The 27,179-nt window shown below is 36.6% G+C and overlaps 1 protein-coding gene across 2 annotated transcripts in view; it reads right to left on the bottom strand.

Annotated features, from left to right (window-relative positions):
- The window catches only part of TEX11 (testis expressed 11), a 380,181-nt gene that overhangs the window by 109,632 nt on the left and 243,370 nt on the right, over positions 1 to 27,179 (bottom strand). For both annotated transcript variants that reach the window (XM_003820153.4, XM_055106718.1), the window contains one exon: positions 11,101 to 11,203. In XM_003820153.4, the coding sequence (XP_003820201.2) occupies positions 11,101 to 11,203 (103 nt within the window). The remainder of the gene's footprint in view (positions 1 to 11,100; positions 11,204 to 27,179) is intronic.

Consider the following 27,179-nt stretch of genomic DNA (forward strand, 5'->3'; position numbering starts at 1 on the left):
ATATTATCCAGGAGAATTTCCCCAATCTAGCAAGGCAGGCCAACGTTCAGATTCAGGAAATACAGAGAACGCCACAAAGATACTCCTCGAGAAGAGCAACTCCAAGACACATAATTGTCAGATTCACCAAAGTTGAAATGAAGGAAAAAATGTTAAGTGCAGCCAGAGAGAAACGTCGGGTTACCGTCAAAGGGAAGCCCATCAGACTAACAGCGGATCTCTCGGCAGAAACCCTACAAGCCAGAAGAGAGTGGGGACCAATATTCAACATTCTTAAAGAAAAGAATTTTCAACCCAGAATTTCATATCCAGCCAAACTAAGCTTCATAAGTGAAGGAGAAATAAAATACTTTACAGACAAGCAAATGCTGAGAGATTTTGTCACCACCAGGCCTGCCCTAAAAGAGCTCCTGAAGGAAGTGCTAAACATGGAAAGGAACAACGGGTACCAGCTGCTGCAAAATCATGCCAAAATGTAAAGACCATCGAGACTAGGAAGAAACTGCATCAACTAACGAGCAAAATAACCAGCTAACATCATAATGACAGGATCAAATTCACACATAACACTATTAACTTTAAATGTAAATGGACTAAATGCTCCAATTAAAAGACACAGACTGGCAAATTGGATAGAGTCAAGACCCATCAGTGTGCTGTATTCAGGAAACCCATCTCACGTGCAGAGACACACATAGGCTCAAAATAAAGGGATGGAGGAAGATCTACCAAGCAAATGGAAAACAAACAAAGGCAGGGGTTGCAATCCTAGTCTCTGATAAAACAGACTTTAAACCAACAAAGATCAAAAGAGACAAAGAAGGCCATTACATAATGGTAAAGGGATCAATTCAACAAGAAGAGCTAACTATCCTAAATATATATGCACCCAATACAGGAGCACCCAGATTCATAAAGCAAGTCCTGAGTGACCTACAAAGAGACTTAGACTCCCACACATTAATAATGGGAGACTTTAACACCCCACTGTCAATATTAGACAGATCAACGAGACAGAAAGTTAACAAGGATACCCAGGAATTGAACTCAGCTCTGCACCAAGAGGACCTAATAGACATCTACAGAACTCTCCACCCCAAATCAACAGAATATACGTTTTTTTCAGCACCACACCACACCTATTGCAAAACTGACCACATACTTGGAAGTAAAGCTCTCCTCAGCAAATGTAAAAGAACACAAATTATAACAAACTATCTCTCAGTCCACAGTGCAATCAAACTAGAACTCAGGATTAAGAATCTCACTCAAAACCGCTCAACTACATGGAAACTGAACAACCTGCTCCTCAATGACTGCTGGGTACATAAAGAAATGAAGACAGAAATAAAGATGTTCTTTGAAACCAACGAGAACAAAGACACAACATACCAGAATCTCTGGGACACATTCAAAGCAGTGTGTAGAGGGAAATTTATAGCACTAAACGCCCACAAGAGAAAGCAGGAAAGATCCAAAATTGACACCCTAACATCACAATTAAAAGAACTAGAAAAGCAAGAGCAAACACATTCAAAAGCTAGCAGAAGGCAAGAAATAACTAAAATCAGAGCAGAACTGAAGGAAATAGAGACACAAAAAACCCTTCAAAAAATTCATGAATCCAGGAGCTGGTTTTTTGAAAGGATCAACAAAATTGATAGACCGCTAGCAAGACTAATAAAGAAAAAAAGAGAGAAGAATCAAATAGACACAATAAAAAATGATAAAGGGGATATCACCACCGATCCCACAGAAATACAAACTACCATCAGAGAACACTACAAACACCTCTATGCAAATAAACTAGAAAATCTAGAAGAAATGGATAAATTCCTCAACACATACACTCTTCCAAGACTAAACCAGGAAGAAGTTGAATCTCTGAATAGATCAATAACAGGATCTGATATTGTGGCAATAATCAATAGCTTACCAACCAAAAAGAATCCAGGACCAGATGGATTCACAGCCGAATTCTACCAGAGGTACAAGGAGGAACTGGTACCATTCCTTCTGAAACTATTCCAATCAATAGAAAAAGAGGGAATCCTCCCTAACTCATTTTATGAGATCAGCATCATTCTGATACCAAAGCCGGGCAGAGACACAACCAAAAAAGAGAATTTTAGACCAATATCCTTGATGAACATTGATGCAAAAATCCTCAATAAAATACTGGCAAACCGAATCCAGCAGCACATCAAAAAGCTTATCCACCATGATCAAGTGGGCTTCATCCCTGGGATGCAAGGCTGGTTCAATATACGCAAATCAATAAATGTAATCCAGCATATAAACAGAGCCAAAGACAAAAACCACATGACTATCTCAATAGATGCAGAAAAGGCCTTTGACAAAATTCAACAACCCTTCATGCTAAAAACTCTCAATAAATTAGGTATTGATGGGACATGTTTCAAAATAATAAGAGCTATCTATGACAAACCTACAGCCAATATCATACTGAATGGGCAAACACTGGAAGCATTCCCTTTGAAAACTGGCACAAGACAGGGATGCCCTCTCTCACCACTCCTATTCAACATAGTGTTGGAAGTTCTGGCCACGGCAGTTAGGCAGGAGAAGGAAATAAAGGGTATTCAATTAGGAAAAGAGGAAGTCAAATTGTCCCTGTTTGCAGATGACATGATTGTATATCTAGAAAACCCCATTGTCTCAGCCCAAAATCTCCTTAAGCTGATAAGCAACTACAGCAAAGTCTCAGGATACAAAATCAATGTGCAAAAATCACAAGCATTCCTATACACCAACAGAGAGCCAAATCATGAGTGAACTCCCATTCACAATTGCTTCAAAGAGAATAAAATACCTAGGAATCCAACTTACAAGGGATGTGAAGGACCTCTTCAAGGAGAACTACAAACCGCTGCTCAAGGAAATAAAAGAGCATATAAACAAATGGAAGAACATTCCATGCTCATGGGTAGGAAGAATCAATATCGTGAAAATGGCCATACTGCCCAAGGTAATTTACAGATTCAATGCCATCCCCATCAAGCTACCAATGCCTTTCTTCACAGAATTGGAAAAAACTACTTTAAAGTTCATATGGAACCAAAAAAGAGCCCACATCGCCAAGTCAATCCTAAGCCAAAAGAACAAAGCTGGAGGCATCACACTACCTGACTTCAAACTATACTACAAGGCTACAGTAACCAAAACAGCATGGTACTGGTACCAAAACAGAGATATAGATCAATGGAACAGAACAGAGCCCTCAGAAATAACGCCGCATGTCTACAACTATCTGATCTTTGACAAACCTGACAAAAAGAAGCAATGGGGAAAGGATTCCCTATTTAATAAATGGTGCTGGGAAAACTGGCTAGCCATACGTAGAAAGCTGAAACTGGATCCCTTCCTTACACCTTATACAAAAATCAATTCAACATGGATTAAAGACTTAAACGTTAGACCTAAAACCATAAAAACCCTAGAAGAAAACCTAGGCATTACCATTCAGGACATAGGCATGGGCAAGGACTTCATGTCTAAAACACCAAAAGCAATGGCAACAAAAGACAAAATTGACAAATGGGATCTAATTAAACTAAAGAGCTTCTGCACAGCAAAAGAAACTACCATCAGAGTGAACAGGCAACGTACATATTGGGAGAAAATTTTTGCAACCTACTCATCTGACAAAGGGCTAATATCCAGAATCTACAATGAACTCAAACAAATTTACAAGAAAAAAACAAACAACCCCATCAAAAAGTGGGTGAAGGACATGAACAGACACTTCTCAAAAGAAGACATTTATGCAGCCAAAAAACACATGAAAAAATGCTCACCATCACTGGCCATCAGAGAAATGCAAATCAAATCCACAATGAGATACCATCTCACACCAGTTAGAATGGCAATCATTAAAAAGTCAGGAAACAACAGGTGCTGGAGAGGATGTGGAGTAATAGGAACACTTTTACACTGTTGGTGGGACTGTAAACTAGTTCAACCATTGTGGAAGTCAGTGTGGCGATTCCTCAGGGATCTAGAACTAGAAATACCATTTATTTGACCCAGCCATCCCATTACTGGGTATATACCCTAAGTACTATAAATTATGCTGCTATAAAGACACATGCACACGTATGTTTATTGCGGCATTATTCACAATAGCAAAGGCTTGGAACCAACTCAAATGTCCAACAATGATAGACTGGATTAAGAAAATGTGGCACATATACACCATGGAATACTATGCAGCCATAAAAAATGATGAGTTCATGTCCTTTGTAGGGACATGGATGAAATTGGAAATCATCATTCTCAGTAAACTATCGCAAGAACAAAAGACCAAACACCGCATATTCTCACTCATAGGTGGGAATTGAACAATGAGATCACATGGACACAGGAAGGGGAACATCACACTCTGGGGACTGTTGTGGGGTGGGGGGAGGGGGGAGGGATAGCATTGGGAGATATACCTAATGCTAGATGACAAGTTAGTGGGTGGAGCACACCAGCATGGCACATGTATATGTATGTAACTAACCTGCACAATGTGCACATGTACCCTAAAACTTAAAGTATAATAAAAAAAATTAAAAAAAGATAAATAAATAAAATAAAAAAAGAAAGAGAAGACAGTACAGCTGATACCACAGAAATATAAAAAATCATGAGACTACTATGAACAATTATGTACCAAGAAATTGGATAATCTAGAAGAAAGATAAAGTCCTAGACATATAAAACCCAGATGGAATCATAATGAAATAGAAAATGTGAACAAATAATGAATAAGGAGTTTAAATGAATAACAAAAAATCTTCCATCTAAGAAAAGCTCAGGATCTGATGGTGTCACTGCTCCTACCAAACATTTAAAGAACTAATACCAATCCTTCTCAAATTCTTCCAAAAAATGGAAATCATTTCACAAAATTCAACATCATTCCATGATTTAAAAAAAAAACACAATAAAGGCCATATATGACCAATGGACAAATAACACCATACTCAATGGTGAATAGTTAGGAGCGTTTCCTCTAAAATAAGGAAGAAAACACGGATACCCACGCTCACTACTTCTATTCAACATACTACTGGAAGTCCTAGTCAGAGTAATTAGGCATGAGAAAAATCTAAGTTGGAAAGGAAGAAGTTAAATTGTCTGCTTGTAAATAACATGATCTTATATATAGAAAACCTTACAGAGGCAATGAAAAAAAATTTAGAACCAATAAGTGAATTCAATTAAGTAGCAAGATACAAAATCAATATACACAAAGTAGTAGCATTTCTACATACTAACAACAAACTACCTGAAAAAAATATTAAAAACATGATTCCATTTACAATAGCTACAAAAATATTTGGGAGCAAATTTAATGTTGAAGTGAAAGACATGTACACTAAAAACTATAAAACACTGATGAAAGAAAGTGAAGAAAACACAAAGAAATGGAAAGATATCCCATGTTCACGGATTGGAAAAATATTGTTAAATGTCCATACTACCCAAGGCAATCTACAGATTCAATGCAATCCCTATTAAAATTCCAGTGACATTTTTTCCCAGAAAAAAAAAAAATACTGACGTTTCCAAGGAAGCAAAAAGACCCTGACTAGCTATAGCAATCTTGAGCAAAAATAAGAAAGCTGAAGGCACCATACTACGTGAAGTCAAAATAAACTACAAAGCTATACTAATCAAAACAGCATGGTATTGGCAGAAAAACAGATACATAGGCCAATGGAAGGAAATAGAGAGCCCAGAAATAAATCCACACATTTACAGTCAATTGGTTTTCAATAAAGGTGTCAAGAACACACAATGAGAAAAGGACAGTTTCTTCAACCAATAGTGTTGGTAAAACTGGATACCCACATGCAGAAGAATAAAATTTGACCCTTTTCTCACAATATATAAAAAAGCTATTCAAAATAGATTAAAGATTTAAACGTAAGACATGAAACTGTAGAACTACTAAAAGAAAACATAGAGGAAAAGCTCCATGACATTGCTAAACACAAAAATAGACACATGGGATTACATCAAATTAAAAAGCTTCTACACAGCAAAAGAAACCATCAACAGAGTGAAGACACAATGTATGGAATGGGAGAATATATTTACAAACCAGGCATTTGAGAAGGGGTTAACATCCAAAATATATAAGAAATTCAAACAATTCAATAGGAAGGAAACAAATAACCTGATTTTATAATGGGCAAATGACCTGAAAAGACACTTCTCAAAAGGAGATGAGCAAGTGGTCCACAAGTATATGAAAAAATGTCTAACATCACTACTCATCAGAGAAATGCAAATTAAAACCACGATGATAACATCACCCCACATCTGCTAGAATGGCTATTATAAAAAAGACAAAGGAGAGCAAGTGCTGACAAGGATGCGGAGAATAGGGAACTCTTACATATTGTAGGTGGGAATGTAAATTAGTATAGCCATCATGGAAAGCAGTATGGAGGTTCCTCAAAAAAATTAAAGTAGAACTACCATATGATCCAGCAGTCCTACTATGTAGTAGAATATAAAAAAGAAGTGAAATCAATATGTCAAAGAGATATCTGCACTCCCATATTCATTGCAGCATTATTCACAATAGCCATGGTATGGAATCAACTTAACTGTTTATCGGTGGATAAGTGGATAAAGAAAATGTGGTGTATATATAGACAATGGAATACTATTCAGCCTCAATAAAAGGAGGAAATCCTGTCATTTATGAAAAAAAGGTATGAACCTCGAAGACATTATATTAAGTGAAATAAGCCAGGCACACAAAAATAAATACCACATGATCTCATATGTGAAATCTAAAGAAGTTGACCTCATAGAAGCAGAATAGAATGTTCACAGAAGCAAAGTAGAATGGTGGTTACCAGGGACTAAGGAGTCGGGGAGATTAGGGAGATGGTGAAAGAATACAGAATTTCCGTTGAGCAGAAGGAACAAGTTCAAGAGATCTATTGTACAACATGGTGACTATAGATTATAACAATGTATTCTATTCTTAAAAATCACTGAGAGTTTAAGTGTTCTCACCACAAAAAAAAATGCTAAGTATGTGAGGTAGGGTTGGGTGTGATGGCTCATGCCTGTAATCCTAGCACTTTGGGAGGCTGAAGCAGGAGGATTGCTTGAGCCCAGGAGTTTGGGGCCAGCCTGGGCAACATAGTGAGACTCCATCTCTACAAAAAATAATAAAAAAGATGAGGTGGAGGATCTCTTGAGCCTGGGAGGTCAAGGCTGCAATGAGCCGTGATCATTCCACTGCACTTCCACTTGGGTGACAGAGTAAGACCTTGCTTCAAAAAAAAAAAAAAAAAAAAAAAGGATGTGAGGTAATGTATATGTTAATTAGCTTGATTTAGCCATTCCACAATGTATACATATCTTTAAAACACCATGTTGTTGCTGGAGAGGATGTGGAGAAATAGGAACACTTTTACACTGTTGGTGGGACTGTAAACTAGTTCAACCATTGTGGAAGTCAGTGTGGCGATTCCTCAGGGATCTAGAACTAGAAACACCATTTGACCCAGCCATCCCATTACTGGGTATATACTCAAAGAAGTATAAATCATGCTGCTATAAAGACACATGCACACGTATGTTTATTGCAGCACTATTCACGATAGCAAAGACTTGGAACCAACCCAAATGTCCATCAATGATAGACTGGATTAAGAAAATGTGGCACATATACACCATGGAATATTATGCAGCCATAAAAAATGATGAATTCATGTCCTTTGTAGGGACATGGATGAAGCTGGAAATCATCATTCTCAGCAAACTATAGTAAGGACAAAAAACCAAACACCACATGTTCTCACTCATAGGTGGGAATTGAACAATGAGAACACTTGGAAACAGGAAGAGGAACATCACACCCCAGGGACTGTTGTGGGATGGGGGACTGGGGAGGGATAGCATTAGGAGATATACCTAATGTAAATGACGAGTTAATGGGTGCAGCACACCAACATGGCACATGTATACATATGTAACAAACCTGCACGTTGTGCACATGTACCCTGAAACTTAAAGTATAATAATAAAATAAATAAATAAATAAAACCCACTATGTTGTTCATGATCAATATATATATAATTTTTATTTGCCAATTAAAAAAATAAGTTTTTAAAAAAGACAACTTGTATCCAGAATATATAAAGAACTGTCAAAAATCAGTAATAATAAAACAAAGTACCCTATCTTAAACTGGGAAAAAGATTTGTACAAACAACCCAAAAAGATACATGGTTTAATAAAATATTAAACATTAGGGAAATGCTAATGCCACAGTAAAACACTACTACCCACTATCAGAATAGCTAAATTTTTGTTCTTTTTTATTGTTTTAACTTTAAGTTCTAGGATACATGTGCAGAAAGTGCAGTTTTATTACGTAGGCATACGTGTGTCATGGTGGTTTGATGCACCTATCAACCCATCACCTAGGTTTTAAGCCTCACATGCATTAGCTATTTGTCCTGATGTTCTCCCTCCCCTCCCCGCCCCCAACAGGCCCCAGTGTGTGTTGTTCCACTTCCTGTGTCCATGTGTTCTCATTGTTCATCTCCCTCTTATGAGTGAGAACATGTGGTGTTTGGTTTTCGGTTCCTGCATTAGTTTGCTGAGGTTGATGGCTTCCAGCTTCATCCATGTGCCTGCAAAATACATGATCTTATTCCTTTTTATGGCTGCATAGTATTCCATGGTGTATATGTACCACATTTTCTTTATCCAGTCTACCATTGATGGGCATTTGGGTTGGTTCCATGTCTTTGCTATTGTGAATAGTGCTGCAATGAACACACGTGTGCGTGTATCTTTATAATAGAATGATTTATATTCCTTTGAGTATATACCCAGTAATGGGATTGCTGGGTCAAATAGTATTTCCGTTTCTAGATCCTTGAAGAATCACCATGCTGTCTTCCGCTATGATTGAACTAATTTACATTCCCACCAACAGTGTAAAAGCATTCCTATTTCTCTACAGCCTCACCAGCATCTGTTGTTTCTTGACTTTTTAATAATCTCCCAGAATGGCTAAATTTTTTTAAGTGGACAATTTCAAGTGCTGATGAGGATGTAGATCAGCTAGAACTCTTAAACATAGCTGGTTCACAGGTGAAATTGTATAGTCGCTTTAGAAAGCAGTTTTGCAGTTTCTAATAAAGTTAAACATGTATTTACCATGTAAGTCCACAGTCCCACTCCTAGATATTTACCCTACAGAAGTAAAATATTATCATCGAATTAACTGGGCATGGTGGTGCACACCTGTAGTCCCAGCTATTCAGGTGGCTGAGGCAGGAGAATCGCTTGAACCTGGGAGGTGGAGATTGTAGTGAGCTGAGATCACGCCACTGCACTCCAGCCTGGGTGACAGAGCAAGACCCCATCTCAAAAAAACAATATTATTATCACAGAAAATATGTAAAGAGATGTTTTACAGCACCTTTATTCACAATTGTCAAAACTGAAAACTTTGAACTTGTCTCAGAGGTGAAAAAAAACCCTGAAAACCATTCAAATATCCTTCAACTGGTGAATGCATTTTTCCATACTGTGGTATTTCCATACTATGGAATGCCACATAGCAATAAAAAAGAACAAACTGTGGATAAATACAATATGGGTGAGTTTCAAATGCATTAAGTTAAGTGAAAGAAGCTCAAAAAGATTCATACTATATGATTTCATTTATATGACATTCTGGAAAAGACAAAACTATAGAGATAGAAGAGATTACTGATTTCCAGGGCTGAAAGTGGTGAGAAGGAGTAACAGTAAAGGGCCCTGAGGTATTTTTTTTCTACATTGTGGTGGTAGTTATATGACTGTATGCACTTATCAAAACTCAGAATTTTTAACATATATAAACCTCATAGGACCATACACTAGCAAGAGTAAATTTATTATATGTATCTTCAATATACATGACTTTTAAAAAATGGTCACAGACAACTGGAGAAGAAATAAAAGGGTTGATCTGATGTTGTATTTAAAAAGTAAAATAATTTTTAAAAAATAATGTTAAAACAAAAGATTTAACAGGAAAATTACTAATATTTTTGCCATTTTTACTGGCAAAAAAGCTTCAAGTTATTTTACCCTTAAACACAGTATATCAAGTAAAACAAATGCCTAAAAGTCTCTAATGAAAACTTTGATGATGAACATGACAGCAATATTAACCTCTAATTTACTATTCCTTAATTATTATACAGTTATACTTTACTATTCTGGAACATTTCTTTTTTAATGTAAAATAAATGATCTTTTTTCTTAAGGAGTGAATAACAGAGTCCTTTGTACGTAGTAGGTGTCCAAAAACAGTTGCTTAATTGGATTCGTATACATTTTGTTTGGATCCATTAATTTAAGTTTCTTAACTTCTGCCAAACAAATGGCAACCAGTCTGGAGCTCAGACTCCTTCAGGATTAATTCAGCTACCTGAGGGCTGAAGGCATTAATATCTGAGCAAAGGCATATCTATAACCAATTCAACATATATGTGCCCATGCAGACACACCAGCTAGGAAACTATGCTTAACTTAATGGAAAGGCCTCAACATTAATGGGATGAGGGTCATGTGTGAAATTCCAAGACTGTCCACTCTGTGGAGAGAAACTCCATCTCAAGGCCAAATCTCTCACCAATCACCTCCCAAATAAGTGAAAACAATCAAAAGGTACCCCAACTTTCATTTTTTGAAGACAATTCTTAACTGATATGGGTTTTTAGTATAATCTCACCCACACACAGCTTTTTAAATTTAATTTTTGAATAGGTTGGTTTAAATAAAAGTATAAAAAGGTACATAGTGATAAGACTTTCCCCTAATTCTTGTCCCGCGTTTGCCCAGTTCCTATTCCCTCAATAGGTAACCACTGTTCTTTTACTTTTATATAACCTTCCACGGTTTCTTTTTGCATTGTTGTATCACCTTTACATAGGAAAGACAGAACATATATTCAATTCTATTGTCTTAAAAACAATGTTTTTTTCCCACTGTGGTTGAAGAGGATTATTTATTCTTTGTGTTAATAGTCAAATATAAGTGACAAATAAAATTTATACCTCTTTCAGAGTTGCCCTCTATGACTGCAATCTTGAATATATAAAATTGAGTGAAAACGTTTCTAGGGTCATGTCGTTCAGCTTCTGCCACTGCCTCTTTGGCCTGGAAAGAAAAACATTGGGTCATTTTAATAAAATCTACAAGGAAGGACTTACCATATTTTACTAATATCATTAAGGTAGTCAAAATGGCTGAGGGATACTCACAATGAAAATATATGAATCTAAGAAAAATATTTGCAGAAGTGCTCTTCTAGAATGCTAACGCAACAGTGAGTTATACTTCTGGAAATAGAGTAAGTTAGATATGTCAGACCAACCCTCCTGCTGAAAACAACCAAAAATATTGGATGATATATTAATTTTTTTCCAGAAAGAACAAAAGAGCAACTGACAAATAGCAAAAGAATTACCAAGGCAAAATCTAAGGAAAACTGAGGTCTCAGAGAGGTAAACAGAAAAGTAAAGTCGCTTTTATCTGGTAAGCATTTGCAAATGTAAGCAAATGTTAACTTCAGTTTTGAGGGACATCACTAGGTCAGGGGAAAAGACATCAAGTTCCAAGGGATCACACTCCTAGACTAGGGACAAGCCAAAAGTAAACCCACTCCTACCCACATCCCTGGAAAACTGCAAATAAAGTTACCTTAGTACTGAATAGAAGGCAGCACAATGGGGTGGAGGGAAACAATCCATGAGGTGTAATACTAGGAGACTCATGTATTCACTGACCCAAACTACATTATACAGGAAGCTAAAAGACCTAAAGCTGAGAATTTAGTTTAGATAGCTCCCAAGCATCTACAGAAGCAAATGTAAATCTTCTCTGGGGGAAAGCACCTTATGTCAGCCTTCGAAATATTTCCATAAATAATTTTTCAAGAACCATGAGTTGTACACGTTACAAAAATAACAAAGCACACTCAGAAACAAGGTACCATAAGCAGCAGAAACGAGATAGCAGAAGCAGACCCTCAAGATGCAGATACTAGAATTATGAAAAACTGGTTATAAAACACCTATGTTTTCAAAGTCTAAAGAAATACAATGTATGTTCAAAATATATGTATGTGGGTTGATGCACAGTGGTACAAATTAATACAGTTATAGTGGTTGTTTCTAGATGGTATCCATTCTGTCTCATTATTACCTGTGCCATACCAGTTATTAAATACTTTGCATATCAGTGAAGTTAGTACGAAACAGAGACCATAAAATGTGATCTTAGGGATCTGAAACAAAGAAGCTTTTTGAAATGAAAAACCCAATTACCCAAATTAAAACATAATAGACAGGTTTAACAGCAGATTAGAAACAGGTGAAGAGAAAATTAGTGGGCAGAAAGAATAAAATAGCCAAAATGCAGCACAGAGCGATTACAAACATGGAAGACAGTTAAGAAAGGATTCTATACTTTCTAGGATAGCCACTAAAAGATTAGAAGCAGTAAATAATTTTCACACTAGTAGAAGGGGAAGACTGCAATGAAAAAAAATGAAAATAGTATTTTTAACAACTGGTGCTGGAACAACTAGACATCCACATGTAAAAAAGTAGAGCTAGACACAGACCATAAACCTCTCACAAAAATTAACTGAAAATGGATTATAACCTAAATATAAAAACCCAAACTATAAAACTTTTAGAAGATAACATAGGAGAAATTTTAGGTGAACTTTGGCAATGACTTTTTAGACACAACACCAAAACCATATCTACAAAAGAAAAAACTGGTAAGTTAAACTTCATTAAAATTAAAAACTGCTCTGTGAAAGACAGCATTAAGAGAATAATGATAAAAGCCACATATTGGGAAAAAATATTTGCAAAACACATATGTAATGAAGGACTGGTATTCAACATGTATGAAGAATTCTTCAAATTCAACAATAAGAAAATAAACAACCCAAGTATAAAATGGGCAAAAGACCTGAAGAAACACTTCACTAAATAAAATATACAGATGGCAAATAAGTATATGAAAAGATGCTTAACATCTTATGTCATTAGGGTTTTGCAAATTAAAACAGCAATGAGATATCACTATGCATCTATTAGAATAACTAAAATTCAAAACACTTTAACGACATATAATGCTGGCAAGGATGTGGTGCAACAGGAACTCTCATTCATCACTGGTGGGAATGAAAAATGGTATAGCCAACTTGGAAGACAGTTTGGCAGTTTCCTACAAAACTAAACATACTCTTGCCATACAATCCAGCAGTTGCACCTTTGGTATTTATTCAAATGTGTCAAAACTTATGTCTACACAAAAATCTACATAAAGATATTTATAGTAGCTTTATTCATAACTGCCAAAATTTGGAAGCAACTAAGATGTTCTTCCATAGGTGAGTGTATAAACTAATATATCCAGATAGTGGAATATTATTCAGCACTAAAAAAAATTAACTACCAACCCATAAAAGGACATGAAGGAATCTTAAATGCATATTGCTAAGTGAAAGAAACCTATTTGAAAAGGCTACATACTGCACGATTCCAATTATGTGACATTCTGAAAAGGCAAAACTATGGAGACAGTAAAAAGATCAGTGGTTGACACTAGTTCAGTGAGAGGGAGGAAGGGATGAATAGTTGAACCACAGGGGGTTGAACTATTCTGTATGGTATTATAATGGTAGACACTTTTTTATACATTCATCAAACCACATATGATGTACAACACAAAGACTAAAACCTAATGTAAACTACGGACTTTAGTTAAAAATAACATATCAATATTGGCTTATTAATTGTAACATATATAGCACACTAATGCGAGATGTTAATGACAGGGGAAACAGTATGTGAAGAACGGTGAGGGGGTATATGAAAACTCTCTATATTTCCTACTCAATTTTTCTGTAAACCTAAAACTGCTGTAACAAGTAAGGTCTATTATTTAGAAACATTGATCCCAAAGAAGGCAAGTGAGGAGAGAAAAAGAAACAGGATAGAAATGACAAATAGAAGCCGGGCACGGTGGCTCACGCCTGTAATCCCAACACTTTGGGAGGCTCAGGCAGGCAGATCCCCTGAGAACAGGAGTTTGAGACCAGCCTGGCCAGCATGGTGAAACCCCATCTCTACTAAAAATATAAAAATTAGCTGGGTGTGGTGGCACACATCTGTGATCCCAGCTACTTGGGAGGCTGAGGCATGAGAATCACTTGAACATGGGAGGCGGAGTTTGCAGTGAGCAGAGATTGTACTACTGCACTCCAGCCTGGGCATAAAGTGAGACTCTGTCTCAAAAAAAAAAAAAAGAAACGACAAATAGAAAGCATAAAGTAAGTTATAGATTTAAACTCAGATATACCAATATTGTATTAAATGTATAAACACGAAATGCCCTAGTTAAAAAACAAAAATGGTCAGACTGGATTAAAAATATGTAACTACATGTTTTTTAGAAGTGGCACACCTAAAATATAAATGTATTAAAAGTTCAAAGTAAAGGGATTAGAGAAGATCTATCTGGAAAATATTAACCAAAGTGTGGATATATTAATATCAGACAAAAATGACTTTAAGGCAGAAAATAATACTAGATATAAAGAAGATCACTGCATAACAATAAAACTTCAACAAACAAATATATTACAGTACTAATTTTGTATGTATAAGTAGTATGGCCTAAAATATATAAAGCAAAAATGATAAAATTAAATGAAGAAATAGATCAATTCAAACCATAAAGGGATATTCCAGCACCTCATCTCAGTAAGTGATAGAGTAAGTACACAAAATATGAGTTTTGATACAGAAGATTCAAATAAAATGAACAAACAATCTAAATTTATACATGTGTGTATATAGGTGGTCTCTGTCTTATGATTTTTTGACTTTACCACGGGTTTATCAGGATGTAACCACATCGTAAGTCTGGGAGCTCCTTACAACTTATGACAGGGTTATGGTTTCTACTAAATGTATATTGCCGTTACATCATTATAAAATCAAAATATCATTAAGTCAAACCATCATAAGTTGTAGATGCCTGCCATTTTGCCAGCATTAACTGCATTTTCACCTTACGATATTTTCAACTTATGATCAATTTATTGGGATATAACTCCATCGTAAGTCAAGGAACATCTGTACATATATGTACATACACAGTGCCTAAAAACTGCAGAAAACACATTTTTTTCGAGCACACACAGAATATTTACAAAAAGTGACCATTTACCTAACCATTAAGCAAATCTAGTCTAGGAAGAATCCTCTACTAAAGTCTTCAGAGAGAGCATAGCTTTATCGACACCTTGATTTTGGACTTCCAGCCTCCAGAACTATAAGTGTATACATTTCTGTTGTTTTAAGCCACACAGTTTGTAGTGCTTTGTTATAGCATCCCTAGGAAACTAATACCGTATCTATACAACAACAACACAAAAAAACCCTAAAGCAAACATCATATTTAATGGCAATTTATGGTAGTTTTCCCTTTTAAATCCAAAACACCACTTTAATTCAACATAGTGGTTGAATTATTAGACAAAATAAGACAAGAAATATATAAAGCATATTGAAAAAGAAGAAACACAATTGTCAATTTGTATAATTGAATATGTAGACAACCCAGAAGAATTTATAAGCAAATTATTACAATTATTAAGAGACTTTAGCAAAGGTAGCTGTGTATATATATATATATATATATATATGCCATATGAGGCTGGGCATGGCTGATCATGCCTGTGATCCCAGCACTTTGGGAGGCTGAGGTGAGAGGATCATCTGAGTCCAGGAGTTTGAGACCAGCTTGGGCAACATAGTAAGACCCCCGTCTCAACAAAAAAATTTTTTTAAATTAGCCAGGCATGGTGGTGCATGCCTGTGGTCCCAGCTACTCAGGAGGTTAAGGTAGGAGGATTACTTGAGCCCAGGAAGTTGAGGATGCTGTGAGCTGTGTTTACACCACTGCACTCCAGCCTAGGTGACAAAGTGAGACCCTGTCGGTAGGTAGGTAGGAAGAAAAAAAAACTATACAAAATGATTCTGGAAATATGTGGTAGAGGTAACATTTCTCTGAATTCTCATGAAAAACAACTGAGCATGCAGATGGCAAAACCAAAAACCACAGACAGCGTTTATAACAAAACTGAGTGACAAAGTATCCCGAGGCATTAAGAAACACAAGTGGGTGGAGAAAAAGCAACAACAGCTACAAGATCTGCATTATGTCAGCATCTGTACAGGATGAAGAAAAAAAAGGAAGTAATAGGGAAGCGTCTAATGGACTATATAGAAAAGGAGGACCCCAAAATTGGCTTGTAGAAATCAACTGAATAGCATGATGGGGAAACTGGAGAATAGCAGATGAAATTGGGAGATAATTTGCTTTCTCCATTATTGAGTGAGTGCAAGGACCTCATATCAAAGATGTACTAAAGAAGCGATAGTAGTCTAGGCCCTATGAACCCTTAAAGCTTACCCACTAGAGCTCCCCTCTGAGAGGCTCCACACTAAGGAGAAACTGCTGAGAGTACAATAAAAAACTGAACAGGACAGTGACAACAAAGATGAAAGAAAAAGTATAGATTAGTGTTGTCCAACAGAGTTCTGTGATGGTGGAAATATTCTATATTTGTGCTATTCAATAGAGTAGTCATTAGCCACACATGGCTATTTAGCACTTGAAATGTGGCTACTGCAATTGAAGAAATAAATTTTTATAACTTTATTTAATTTTAATTAATTTAAACTTAAACGTACATAGCCACACATGCCTCATTGCTATCATATTGGACAGTGTGGGTGTACACCAAAAGACAGAGAGAAGCAGAGCCAGGAAATCTCAGAATAAAAGCTGCCTTATTTTTAAACACTAACAAACCAAACCAAACCAAAAACAAAAAAGGGAGCTCTGTGAAGTAGTAACACTTTCTAAATGTCTACCTTTTTATAAGTTAAGGAAAACTAATTTCACATCAAAATGAGAAACAGTAAAGCTTTAAGGTAAATACCCTAAAAAGTTGTAAAAAAATTTAAAAAAAAAAGCAGCAGCAGCAGCAGCAGCAGCAGCAGCAAAGTATCCCCACAGAAAATGAAAGCATGTCAGAAAAATGTGCTCAAAAAACAGGTCAAAATCATAACCGACTATTTAAAAATGAGCTAAACACATTTAAAAATAAATCATGCTGCTATAAAGACACATGCACACGTATGTTTATTTTGGCACTATTCACAATAGCAAAGACTTGGAACAAACCCAAATGTCCAACAATGATAGACTGGATTAAGAAAATGTGGCACATATACACCATGGAATACTATGCAGCCATAAAAAATGATGAGTTCATGTCCTTTGTAGGGACATGGATGAAATTGGAAATCATCATTCTCAGTAAACTATCGCAAGGACAAAAAACCAAACACCACATGTTCTCACTCATAGATGGGAATTGAACAATGAGAACACATGGACACAGGAAGGGGAACATCACACTCTGGGGACTGTTGTGGGGTGGGGGGAGGGGGGAGGGATAGCATTAGGAGATATACCTAATGCTAAATGACGAGTTAATGGGTGCAGCACACCAGCATGGCACATGTATACATATGTAACTAACCTGCACAATGTGCACATGTACCCTAAAACTTAAAGTATAATAATAATAAAAATAAAAAAAATGATACAAGATATGAAAGATCAACCTAAATAAGAATTAGCGGCGGGGCGTCGTGACTCACATCTGCAATCTCAGCACTTTGGGAGGCTGAGGAGGGCGGATCACCTGAGGTCAGGAGTTCCACCTGGCCAGCCTGGCCAACATGGTGAAACCTCGTCTCTACAAAAATACAAAAATTAGCCGGGCACGATGGCGGGTGCCTGTAATCCCAGCTACTCGGGAGGCTGAGGTAGGAGAATTGCTTGAACCTGGGAGGCGGAGGTTGCAGTGAGCCGAGATAGCACAACTGCTCTCCAGCCTGGGCGACAGAGCGAGACTCAGTCTCAAACAAACAAACAAACAAACAAACAAAAAAACCCATAGTAATAATTAGAAAAACTCAGAAATGAGGTGGTAGAGCTAAGGAAAATATTAAAAGTAAAAGAAGTCATTTCAGAAATGAAGACTAACAAGAAGAAAGTCAAAAGTAAATAAATACAGCCAATAATGCCAAAAGAGACTAAAAGTCAAAAACAAGAAAAAATTTGAAGTTAAGAAGGAATGAAGATAATGTATATTTTACCACAGTAAAAGATAAACACTGAAAAATGAAGATACCCAAAGTGATCTACAGATTCAATGTAATCCCTATGACAATTCCAAGGGCATTTTTTTTTCATAAATAAAAAAACCCATCCTAAAATTCATATGAAGTTTCAAGGGATCCTGATTTCAAGACTTAGCTATGAAGATATAGTAATCAAAACAGTATAGTACTGAGATAAGGACTGACATATAGACCAATGGCATATAATAGAGAGCCCAGAAATGAACCCTCACATATATGGTGAAATGGTTTTTGACAAGGGTTCCCAAACTATTCAATGGGAAAAGGACAGTCTTTTCAACAAATGGTGCTGGGAAACCAGGATATCCACATGCAAAAGAAAGAAGCTGGATCTTTACCTTATATCACACATAAAAATTAACTCAACATGGATTAAAGGTGTAAACATAAGAGCTAAAACTATACAAGTCTTAGAAGAAAACACATGCGAAAATCTTCATGACATTGGATTTGCAAATGACTTCTTGGATATGACACCCAAAGCACAGTCAACAAAAGAAAAATCAGATAAATGGGCCTCATCAAAAATTTTTTAAAATCTACTGTTCTTCAAAAGACACTAAGAAAAAGACAACCCCCAGAATGGGAAAACATATTTGCTAATCATATTTTGGTAAGGGGTTAATATCTGAAATATATAAATAATTCCTACAATTCAACCACTATAAAATACAAATCCCAATTAAAAATGGGCAAAGGACTTCAACAGATGTTTCTCCAAAGAAGATACACAAATGGCCAATAAGCACATGAAAATATGTTCAACATCACTGGTCATTAGGGAAATGCAAATCAAAAACACAATAAGAGAACTTCAAACCCATTAGGATGGCTTTTATCAAAAAACTTAAAAACAGTGAGTGTTGACCAGGATGTGGAGAAATTGGAACACTTGTGCATTACTGGTGGGAATGTAAAATGGTACAACCATTGTGGAAAAAAGTATGATGATTGTTCAAAATGTTAAATACAGAATTACCACATGATCCAATGATTATATTATTAGGTAAATACTCAAAAAAACTGAAAGCAGGAACTCAAAAAGATACTTGTAATATCTATGTTCATAGAAGTATTTATTCATAATAGCGAAAATGTCAAAGCAACCCAAGTGTCCAATGAATAGATGAAAGGATAAACAAAATGTGGTACAGTCATGTGTCACTTAACAACAGGGGTACATTCTGAGAAATGTGCCATTAGGCAATTTCATCTTTGTGTGAACACCATAGTGTACTTACACAAACTTAGATGGTATAGCCTACTATACACGACTATATGGTATAGCCCATTGCTCCTAGGCTACAAATCTCTACAGCATGTGACTGTACTGAATACTGTAGGCAATTTTAATGGTAAGTATTTATATATCTAAACATATCTAAACCTAGAAAAAATACAGTAAATATAGGGTATAAAACATAAAAAATGGTACACCTGTATAGGGTACTTACATAAATGGAGCTTGTAGGACTGGAAGTTGCTCTGGGTAAGTCAGTGAGTGCTGAGTGAATGTGAAGGCCTAGGATATTACTGTATACTACTGTAGACTTTATAAACAGTGTATACTTAGGCTACACTCAATTTATAAAAGGATATTTTTCTTTCTTCAATAATGGAGTTTACTGTAACTTTTTAACTTTATAAACTTTTTAATATTTAAAAAACTTTTTAAGTATTTTGTAATAACACCGAGCTTAAAATACAAACATTGTACAGTTGTACAAAAATTTCCTTTTTATATCCTCATTCTACAAGATTTTTGATTTTTAACACTTTAAAATCTTTTTTGACTTTTCAAACTTTTTGTTAAAAATTAAGACATGAGCAAACACATTAGCCTAGACCTACACAGGCTCGGGATCATCAGTATCACTGTCTTCCACCTCCACATCTTGTCCCACTGGAAAGTCCTCAGGGGCAATAACATGCATGGAACTGTCACTTACTATGATAATGCCTTCTTCTGGAATACTTCCTGAAGGACCTGTCTGAGGCTGTTTTACAGTTAATTTTGTTTTATAATTTTGTTTTATATACTCTAAAATAGCAATAAAAGGCTGGGCGTGGTGGCTCACGCCTGTAATCCCAACACTTTGGGAAGTCAAGGTGGGTGGATCACCTGAGGTCAGGAGTTCAAGACCAGCCTGGCCAACATGGTGAAATCCTGTCTCTATTAAAAATACAAAAATTAGGGATGGAGCCAAGATGGCCGAATAGAAACAGCTCCAGTCTACAGCTCCCAGTGTGAGTGACACAGAAGACAAATGATTTCTGCATTTCCAACTGAGGTACTGGGTGCATCTCACTGAGGATTGTTGGACAGTGGGTGCAGGACAGTGGGTGCAGCGCACCGAGCGTGAGCCGAAGCAGGGCGAGGCATTGCCTCACCCGGGAAGTGCAAGGGGTCAGGGAATTCCCTTTCCTAGCCAAGGAAAGGGGTGACAGATGGCACCTGGAAAATCAGGTCACTCCCACCATAATACTGCGCTTTTCCAAGGGTCTTAGCAAACGGCACACCAGGAGACTGTATCCCACGCCTGGCTCAGAGGGTCCTACGCCCACAGAGCCTCGCTCATTGCTAGCACAGCAGTCTGAGATCAAACTGCAAGGCAGCAGTGAGGCTGGGGGAGGGGCGCCCGCCATTGCCCAGGCTTGAGTAGGTAAACAAAGCAGCCGGGAAGCTCGAACTGGGTGGAGCCCACTGCAGCTCAAGGAGGCCTGCCTGCCTCTGTAGACTCCACCTCTGGGGGCAGGGCATAGCCAAACAAAAGGCAGCAGAAACCTCTGCAGACTTAACTGTCCCTGTCTGACAGCTTTGAAGAGAGTAGTGGTTCTCCTAGCATGCAGCTGGAGATCTGAGAATAGACAGACTGCCTCCTGAAGTGGGTCCCTGACCCCCAAGTAGCCTAACTGGGAGGCACCCCCCAGTAGGGGCAGACTGACACCTCACACAGCCGGGTACTCCTCTGAGACAAAACTTCCAGAGGAATGATCAGGCAGCAACATTTGCCTGATATCCACTGTTCTGCAGCCTCCGCTCTGATACCCAGGCAAACAGGGTCTGGAGTGGACCTCCAGCAAACTCCAGCAGACCTGCAGCTGAGGGTCCTGTCTGTTAGAAGGAAAACTAACAAACAGAAAGGACATCCACACCAAAACCTCATCTGTACATCACCATCATCAAAGACCAAAGGTAGATAAAACCACAAAGATGGGGAAAAAACAGAGCAGAAAAACTGAAAATTCTAAAAATCAGATTGCCTCTCCTCCTCCAAAGGAATGCAGCTCCTCATCAGCAATGGAACAAAGCTGGATAGAGAATGACTTTGACGAGTTGAGAGAAGGCTTCAGATGATCAAACTACTCCGAGCTAAAGGAGGACATTCAAACCCATGGCAAAGAAGTAAAAAACCTTGAAAAAAGATTAGACAAATGGCTAACTAGAATAACCAATGCAGAGAAGTCCTTCAAGGACCTGATGGAGCTGAAAACCATGGCACGAGAACTACGTGGCGAATGCACAAGCCTCAGTAGCCGATGCTATCAACTGGAAGAAAGGGTATCAGTGATGGAAGATCAAATGAATGAAATGAAGCGAGAAGAGAAGTTTAGAGAAAAAAGAAAAAAAAGAAATGAAAAAAGCCTCCAAGAAATATGGGACTATGTGAAAAGACCAAATCTATGTCTGATTGGTGTACCTGAAAGTGACGGGGAGAATGCAACCAAGTTGGAAAACACTCTGCAGGATATTATCCAGGAGAACTTCCCCAATCTAGCAAGGCAGGCCAACGTTCAGATTCAGGAAATACAGAGAACGCCACAAAGATACTCCTCGAGAAGAGCAACTCCAAGACACATAATTGTCAGATTCACCAAAGTTGAAATGAAGGAAAAAATGTTAAGTGCAGCCAGAGAGAAAGGTCGGGTTACCCACAAAGGGAAGCCCATCAGACTAACAGCTGATCTCTCGGCAGAAACTCTACAAGCCAGAAGAGATTCTCTAAAATTCTAAAATTGAGTGAAAGAAGCCAGATTTTAAAAAAAGGTAAAGTACATACCGTGTAATTCCATTTATATGAAACTCTAGGAAAGATAAATCTAACCTGTAGTGATAGAAAGCATACCAGTCATTGCCTGGGGCTGGGAGTGGAGGTGAGGATTGACTGGGAAGGAACACAAGGAAATCACTCGGGATAATGGAAGTCTTCTATATCTAGACCATGGTAGTGGGTAAATTTGGGGTATAAAGTGGTCAAAATTATTGAACTATACCTAAAATGAATGCATTTTTGTATGTAAATTATATTTTTATAAATTCATTTTAAAATAAATTAGTAATGACTTGCAAGGGTTCCTTTAGTTTTAAAATTCAGTGATTAATGAGCCTAGTCCCCCACAAAATCCTCTTTGACTATAATACATTTTATCAGGTTATACTGATATTTCAGAAAAATGTGGGCAGAAGATACCTCAAAGTTCTCTTAGTCAAAAAATTCTTCTGATGCTTGAATCTCCTCTATAACATTTATACCAAGTCATTCAGTCTTTACTTAAATATATTCAAGAAGACAGAATTCACTCTATTTTAAGAAAATCCATTTCATTGTTTTGGTAGGTCAAATAATTAAGAAAGGGTTTCCTTATGATAATCCAAAATCTCACTCCTTGTAGGTCTCACCCATGGAAACACTCATGAAATAAATTTAATTTCTTTACTCCCTGACAGCCATTCAAATATTGGAAGAAAGCTATCGTGTTTCTCGTAAATCTTCCATTTCCCAAGTTTAACATCCACACTTCCTTTATTCTTCAAATTAGATGATTTTTAGTGCTCTCACCATCCTCAGTGCCTTCCTCTTGGCACACTTGGGTTTGTCAATATCCTCCTTCATAAGTGGTGCCCCTCAATCCAATACAATACAGATGCTCCTCAACTAATGATGGGGTTACATCCTGATAAACCCATGGTAAACTGAAAATATCCTAAATAGAAAGTGCATTTTCAACCTATGACGGATTTATCCAGACATAACCCCATGGTAACTTGAGGAGCTTATTGAATGAGTATTGCTTTCATACTATCATAAGATTGATAAATCCTAAATCGAACCCTTGTAAGTCAAGGGCTGTCTATACAGTTGTTCCTTCGTATCTTTAAAGGATTGGTTCCAAGACACCCTCGGATATCACAATCTGCAGATGCTCAAGTTCCTTATAGTAGTTGCATATAACCTACACACATCCTTTTGTATACTTTAAATAATCTCTAGATTACTTACACCTAATGCAACGTAAATGTTCTGTAAATAGTAGTTACACTGTATTGTTTTATATTTGCATTGTTTTCTATGTTGTATTGCTATTTTCTAAATTGCTTTTTTTCTGAATATTTTCAGTCTGTGTTTGATTGAATCTGTACTTCAGATATATTCTAACCAGAGCAGAATAGAGGGTGATTGCCACTTTTTCTCCTTCTATACATTAAATCTCTATTGATTCAACCTAATTTGAGTAAACTTTCTTAGTATTTTTGGCTTATGCAGTGCTTATAGTCAATAAAATGTACCAAGTGACTCACATATGCTGCTTTTAAAGCCATATTTTATCTACTTTGTTCTTGTACAATTGGTTTTGGGATCCAATTATAGGATGTTTTGTTGTTTCCTGTTTGTCTTCGTCTTGCTAGAATAGGCTCATCATTTCAACCTATTAAGGTCCCTTCAGATCTGACTCTATCTTCTAACAAATCAGTTACCCTTTTCAGCTTCACATCATATGTACATTCAATCAATATTCACAAATGTCCTCATCTATATATTCCTATTCTAAGTTCATATGGTACATACCACACAATGATGTGTGATTGAACAGCCTTTTATTATTTTCTAATTATTTTATATATGTAAATATTGTTTCCGCATTAATATTTTAGGCTCACTTACAGAATAGATCATGTCTTCTACTTATTCTATAGTGCTTGGCACAGATTAGGCATTTAATATTTGTTGACTTGGAATCTCAGTCAGGGTATTTTTACAGTATAGCTGTATCAAATGAGTCACAGCTGACCTTCATCTTATGTTTCTTTAGTGGTTTTTTTTTTTTTTTACATCCATATAGATGCATTTGTAGGAAAGGTACATCTACCTAAGAATTACAAAAAAAAAAAAAAAAAACCCTCAGAATCAGTCAAGCACAAGCTGATGAAGTACAGAGGCCACAGTGCCATCTAGTGAATATCACTAGTTTATGTCTGCTGGTCCCAAGCTCATTTTTCGAACTTTATATGGTAAAGAGAAACAATATATAAGCAGCACATGAGACATAACTGTCTTCACTTTAGGTCACATAAATATTCTATGAATAGTCTCATCTTTGTGTCTGTTGTAAGTCTTACAGCCATTCTGTGGTTTGAGAGTGTGGTTCAGTTTTATCAAACTATAGTAGTGCTAATGACATTCATGTACCTAAACTGCAGTTGCAAGCTGAGGATGGGACTTCTGTACTGAGTTAAAGAGTACCCAACTGTGCATTCCCATTAACTTACACAGACTATCACCAAAACAAGTCATTATCCATCTGTCAACTAACATTAAGGTTTTATTATGGTTTGCAGCAAAATCCCATTATATCAAGGTGTGATAAATTGCTTCTGTATTTAGAACCCAAGCTCATTTCCTTCATCCTTAATCCATTCAAACCTATGACTTGCACAAACCAAATATTTTTAAATCCTCAAAAATAATATAGCAAAATCAGGATACCAGGCTTAAGGCACTACAAACACCTCAAAGGCAGAGTTGATATCTATGAAACGACATTGTTTAATATTGTCTCATGCAAAGTACTGAAGATATCTGAATGGATAATAGCAATTAAAAAATTTTTATTTATACAATTTAGAAAACAAACCAAAGAAATGATCTATAATTGGCATTGTTATCTCAAAAAGAGGTTGCCAAGTGTGCGAGCTAATGAATCTGTAACCTAATCTACTAAAAAGTTCAAGGGAGTCTATTTCTCAACTCCTTTGGCCTGCCCAAATTAACTTCTGACCTATGATTCAATATTTCATTTTAAATCAAAATAAAATGCGTTCTCACCCTCAAAAGAGAAAAGAGCTGAGCTGGAGAAAGTTATAGTGGGATGATTTTTAATAATATAATCTCATTCAGTTCTGATAATCAAAGAGCACTCACAGATCTTAATCACTATTAATTTCCAAATTATGCATAGTAGCAAGGACAGAAATAGCATGAGGAAACGGAATTCCTATATCAGAGGAAGTTGATTGACAGGTATTTATTGAGTCTTTATAACTATTTTTAATGTAATGAGCATCTACTATGCATTAGGCACTATGCTGGGTACAAGGGCAAATAAAGATAAGATATGGTCTCTGTCCTCAAGGAGGTGACTGACAGTCCAATAGATGACTAAGGCAGGTATAGAAATAACTAAAATATAATGAGAAAACAAGTATCTAGGGATAAACAGAACTGTTACAAAGTCTTGGAGGAAAGGCAAGACAAGGAAATTTCCTCAGGAAGCTAAGAATGTCATTAAGAGTTAGGCTTTGAAAAAGGGAATTTTAAGCTAGGCTTTGAAAAGGGAATTTTAGGGATGCAGGAAAGAGGTAATTTGCAATGAAGAAGCATGAAAAAAGATACTGAGGTAGAAAACATAGATCATGGCTAGGAAGCAGCAAGTACTCCAGTTGAGGACAAACATAGTATACAAGGAAATAAAACAGAAACAGTTTCCATGAAAGTAGGTTGTTATAAAGCCAGAAAGCCCCTTGGATTATGTCTCCTGGCATGAGTCTACTTCCCTTTGACTTTCTGCTATGTTTTGATCTAGCACAAAAGCCCTCACCAGAAGCCAAGCAAATGCCAGCACCATGGCCCTTGAACTTCCCAGCCTGCAGAATCATGAGCTTAAATAAACCTATTTTCTTTATTAATTACTCAGTCTTAGGTATTCTGTTATACCAACACGAAACAGACTAAGACACCACTACTTCCCTGATCACATCTCCTAATTCCCCTAATGTTCCCTCAGCTCCAGCCACAAAGGTCTCTTTGCCATTCTTTAAATACCCTAGGGCCTTTGCAGTTGTTATTCCCTCCATCTGGAATGCTCTTTTTCCTCAGGTCTCTACTTAAAAACAATCTTCTCAGTGAGGACTTCCCTGACCACCCTATCTAAAAGTTCAACCATTCATCCGCCTCCAAAACATTTAATATCACCCTTTCCTGCTTAGTTTTCTCCTTAGCACTTATCAATATTTAATATACCAGGAGTCAACAAACTATAGCCTTTGGGCAAAATCTGGCTCACCATATTTTTTGTACAGTTCATAAGTTAGAACAATTTTACATTTTAAGTGACTGAAATAAATCAAAAGAATCATATTTTATGACACACAAAAATTACATGAAATTCAAATTTCAGTATTCCAAAACATAGTTTTATTGGAACACAGCCACACCAATTTGATTACATACTGTCTATGGCTATTTTCAAGGCACAACAACAGAGTTGATTAGTTTCAGCACAGACTGTATGGCCTGCAAAACCTAAAATATTTACTGTGGTTCTTTACAGAAAGTTTGTTGACCCCTATAATATAACATAATACTTATTTATCTTTTTATTGTTTGCCTCTCCTAGTGGAAAATAATGGGGACAGCAGTATTTGTCCATGTGGATAAAGGTTTTTATATATTTTGTTCATTACTATATCCCCAATGCCTAGAACAGTACTTAACACATAGGAGACAATAAATAAATATTTTTGAATGAATGAACACTAAAAAATTGGA

Source organism: Pan paniscus, chromosome X, assembly GCF_029289425.2.
Source record: "Pan paniscus chromosome X, NHGRI_mPanPan1-v2.0_pri, whole genome shotgun sequence".
Classification (NCBI taxonomy): Eukaryota; Metazoa; Chordata; class Mammalia; order Primates; family Hominidae; genus Pan; species Pan paniscus.